General features: G+C 52.8%; 1 protein-coding gene across 1 annotated transcript in view; it reads left to right on the top strand.

Annotated features, from left to right (window-relative positions):
• The first annotated feature begins 111 nt into the window (after positions 1–111).
• TFR2 (transferrin receptor 2) overlaps positions 112–3,876 on the top strand; it is a 22,778-nt gene continuing 19,013 nt past the window's right edge. The window contains exons 1-2 of the mRNA XM_015420318.1: positions 112–144; positions 258–492. Coding sequence (XP_015275804.1) covers positions 112–144; positions 258–492 — 268 coding nt within the window. The remainder of the gene's footprint in view (positions 145–257; positions 493–3,876) is intronic.

Genomic DNA, 3,876 nt, shown 5'->3' with positions numbered 1-3,876 from the left:
GGGGGGGGTTGGGTGGGGGGTTGGGTGGGTGCAGATTTGGCCGTTGCGTCACACTCTTTGGGGCTTGTCGCCTGTGTTTCTCTGCAGGGCAGAAACCGCCCGTGAGACAGCATGGCCTGGTGGAGATCCCTCTTTCGGAGCGTGGTAAGGCAGGGGTTAAAAGGTTGGCAAACCGCCCTCCCCCCCAGACTTGGCCCGTGCCCCTCCCAGTCCAGTCCTGACCCACACTCTGCCTCCCTTCTCTGACTGCCCCCCAGAACAGCAAGAAGCCCGCCCGGCGGTCCTACACCATCTACCGCAACACGCCCGAGGGGGAGGGGGCCTGCCGTCTGGAGGGGCTGCAGGTGAAGGTGGTGGAAGCCGAGGAGCAGGAGGGGGCCGTGGCTGCTGGCCTCGGCAAGGAACCGGCCAGGCCCGCCTGTTGCCCGTGGCAGGACCGGTGGAAGGCAGGCTCCTACGTGGTGCTCGTGGGCCTCCTGATCTTCATTGTAGGTAAGCACCCCGCGCTGGACCACCTCCGCCCTGGCCACGTGCAGCCACGGAGCTGGCCGTGAATGCTTCCATTAGTCACAGGCCTTGGGCCCCACGGCTGACTGGCCCCTCCCAGAAACGTGTCCTTTCTTCTAGGTACCACTGGAGGACCTGCCCCCTTCACAAGTGCGCCCCTTCCTCGTGGCCTCCTTGTAGGTGGCCAGCTCCAGATTCAGAAATACCTGGAGACATGAGGGTGCAGCTGGGAAGAATGGGATTTGGGGAAGGGAGGGGCCTCGGTAGGGTCTAAGGCCATGCAGCCCACCTTGCAAGGTAACCACTTTCTCCAGAGAGCCAGTTTGGTGTCGTGGTGAAGTGCGTGGACTCTAATCTGGGAGAACCGGCTTTGATTCCCCACTCCTCCACTCGCAGCTGCTGGATGACCTTGGGCTAGCCATAGTTCTGACAAGAGCTGTCCTTGAAAAAGAGAAGTTTCTGTCCAGAGCTCTCTCAGCCCCACCTACCTCACAGGGTGTCTGTTGTGGGGAGGGGGAGGGAAAGGAGATTGTGAGCCGCTCTGAGACTCCCTTGGGCCATGAAGGGCAGGGTATGAATCCAATCTCCTCTTCTTCTTCTCTCTCCAAGAGAAGTGGCATAAATGTTTTTAATACATTGGTGGTCTCTGTAGTCAGGAGATCAGTTGTAATTCTGGGAGATCTCCAGGCCTCACCTGGAGCCTGGCAACCCAGCTCTTTTCATGGCACCAATCCTGCCTTGGACATGGAGCCTTGTTTTGCTCAGCCTGCCCTGGGAGCCAAAACTCAAAAAGCCCCTTCTGGGAGCCACATCCCAAGTCCCCCTCCCTCCCTCCCTGAGAGCCAGTTTGGTGTAGTGGTTAGGAGCTCGGACTCTAATCTGGGAGAACCGGCTTTGATTCCCCAGTCCTCCACTCGCAGCTGATGGATTACCTTGGCCAAGCCATAGTTCTGACAAGAGCTGTTCTTGAAAAAAAGAGCTCTCTCGGGGGGCCCTCCGCCTCACAGGGCGTCTGTTGGGGGGAGGGGAAGGGAAAGGAGTTTGTGAGCCGCTCTGAGACTCCAAGTGAAGGGCCACGGGGTATAAATCCAATCTCCTCCTCCTCCTCGTCTTCTTCTTCTTCTTCTCTGGCCACCAAACCCCACCTTGGATTGGCTTCCCAATAAGAACCTCAGAAGGGCCCTGCTGGATCAGACCACTGAGGGTCCCTCTAGTCCAGCACCCTGTTTTCTCACACACCAGCCAGCCAGTTCCTCTGGAGGGACAACAACAGGGCGTAGAGGCCGAGGCCTTCCCCTGATGTTGTCTCCTGGCTCTGGGATTCAGAGGTTTATTGCCTCTGTAGGTGCATGTTCCCCACAGTCACCATGGCTAGCAGCCCCTGATAGACGTCTCCTCTGTGAATCTAATCCCCTTTTCAAGCCGCCTCAGCCTGTGGCCATCACTACGTCCTCTGGCAGCGAGTGCCACATTTTAATAACGGTCCCCTCTTTTGCTTTCCTTTCCTTTGGGATCCATCCCACGTCTTCACAACTGCTTGTGTCCTACAACAATTTAAGGAAATTGATGAATAGTGTAGACCATATATAAAGTAAAGGTAAAGGTAAAGGTTCCCTTGCGCGAAAGCCAGTCGAATCCGACTCTAGGGTTGCGGTGCTCATCTCCATTTCAAAGCCGAAGAGCCAGTGCTGTCCGAGGACGTTTCCGTGGTCATGGGGCCGGCATGACTAAACACCAAGGCGCACGGGACGCTGTTCTCTTCCCACCGAAGTGGTACCTATTTACCTACTTTCAATTTCTTGCTTTCGAACTGCTAGGGTGGCAGGAGCTGGAACTAGAGACGGGAGCTCACTCCGTCATGCGGCAACTCGGGTCTCGAACTGCTGAACTACCGACCTTCCACAGCCTGCAGTTCAGCGTCTTAACCACTTGAGCCACTGCAGCTCCTAGACCATATATAACTTAACATCAAATAAAGCTCCAAAGCATTCCAATTCTTAAACAGTTCTTGTCATTTAAATGTTCTTGTTTAAATATGCTGTTGAAAACAATTGGTACACAGGCAAGTTAAGAACTTGAAGGAAACTTGACACCCCCAGGAAAAAGCTTCACTGTTCCAAAACGAAGAAAAGGCTTCTCAATTCCAAACTGGAAAAACACAAATGTCCATGAAGCAAGTGAATCCAGTCCTTAAGACTTGAGGCGAATACTAAGTGATGAGCTCACTTCCACATTAGGCCTTTGGGTCTAGATTCAGGAATGGCCACTCCATTTCCTGCTTACCCTAGGACTCATGATATCATACATTTCTCCCCGCGAACTGAGATCAGAGGAAAAGGCTTCCTGAGGGTTCCAGCAATCACTGAAGCTGTGTTGCCGAAGGCTTTCACGGCCGGAGTTCATTAGTTGTTGTAGATTTTCCGGGTTGTCTGGCCGTGGTCTTGGCATTGTGGGACCTGACGTTTTGCCAGCAGCTGTGACTGGCATCCTCAGAGGTATCACATAGAAAGATGGAGTACTCTCTGTGTCAAGGTGAGAAGAAAAATGGTAGGCAGACTGGGCCAACCTTGAAAATTCAGCAGTGGCTGAACATAGCCTAACTCAAACAGGACACAGTATCTTATTCCAAGACACTGAAAGGCTGGACAACACATCCAATTACCATGTCAGATTACACAGGGAAGCCACTGAAATTCATTAACATAAACACATTTTCAGCAGGAAAGAAGAGAGTTTAAAAATAAATAGGGCATGGTTTCCTGTCCTGAAAAACACAAAATGCTCTACATCTTACAGTAGCCCTACAGATAAGATTAGAGTTTCAACAGCTAATCCATATGCAAAAGAACCTCCACAGGAAAGCTCTTTCATAATGACTCAGCCCTACCCCACCTTCCTGGGTACATATAAATTACCTGCCTACCATTTTTCTTCTTACCTTGCCAAAAGACAGGACTCAGTCTTTCTGTGTGATACCTCTGAGGATGCCGGTTACAGCTGCTGGTGAAATGTCAGGTCCAACAATGCCAAGACCACGGCCTCACAGCCCGGGAAATCTACAATAGCTCATTTGGTGGGCTCACAAAAGGGCCTTTTTGGTGGCAGACCCAAAATTAGGGAACTGCCTCCCCAGGGAGGGAGGGATGCTTTGCCCTCTCACATGTGATCTGTAGGAGGCAGCGGAAGAGATTAGGACCACATTGGATTTAAGAACATAAGAGATGCCAATGTTGGATCAGGCCAGTGGCCCATCCAGTCCAACACTCTGTGTCACACAGATGCCAAAAATACCAGGGGCCATCAGGAGGTCCAGCAGTGGGGCCAGGACATTAGAAGCCCTCCCACTGTTGACCCCCCCCCCCAACCCCC

Source organism: Gekko japonicus, unplaced genomic scaffold (genome assembly GCF_001447785.1).
Source record: "Gekko japonicus isolate JY-2015 unplaced genomic scaffold, Gekko_japonicus_V1.1 scaffold336, whole genome shotgun sequence".
NCBI lineage: Eukaryota > Metazoa > Chordata > Lepidosauria > Squamata > Gekkonidae > Gekko > Gekko japonicus.
This window is presented reverse-complemented; position numbering and strand designations above follow the sequence as displayed.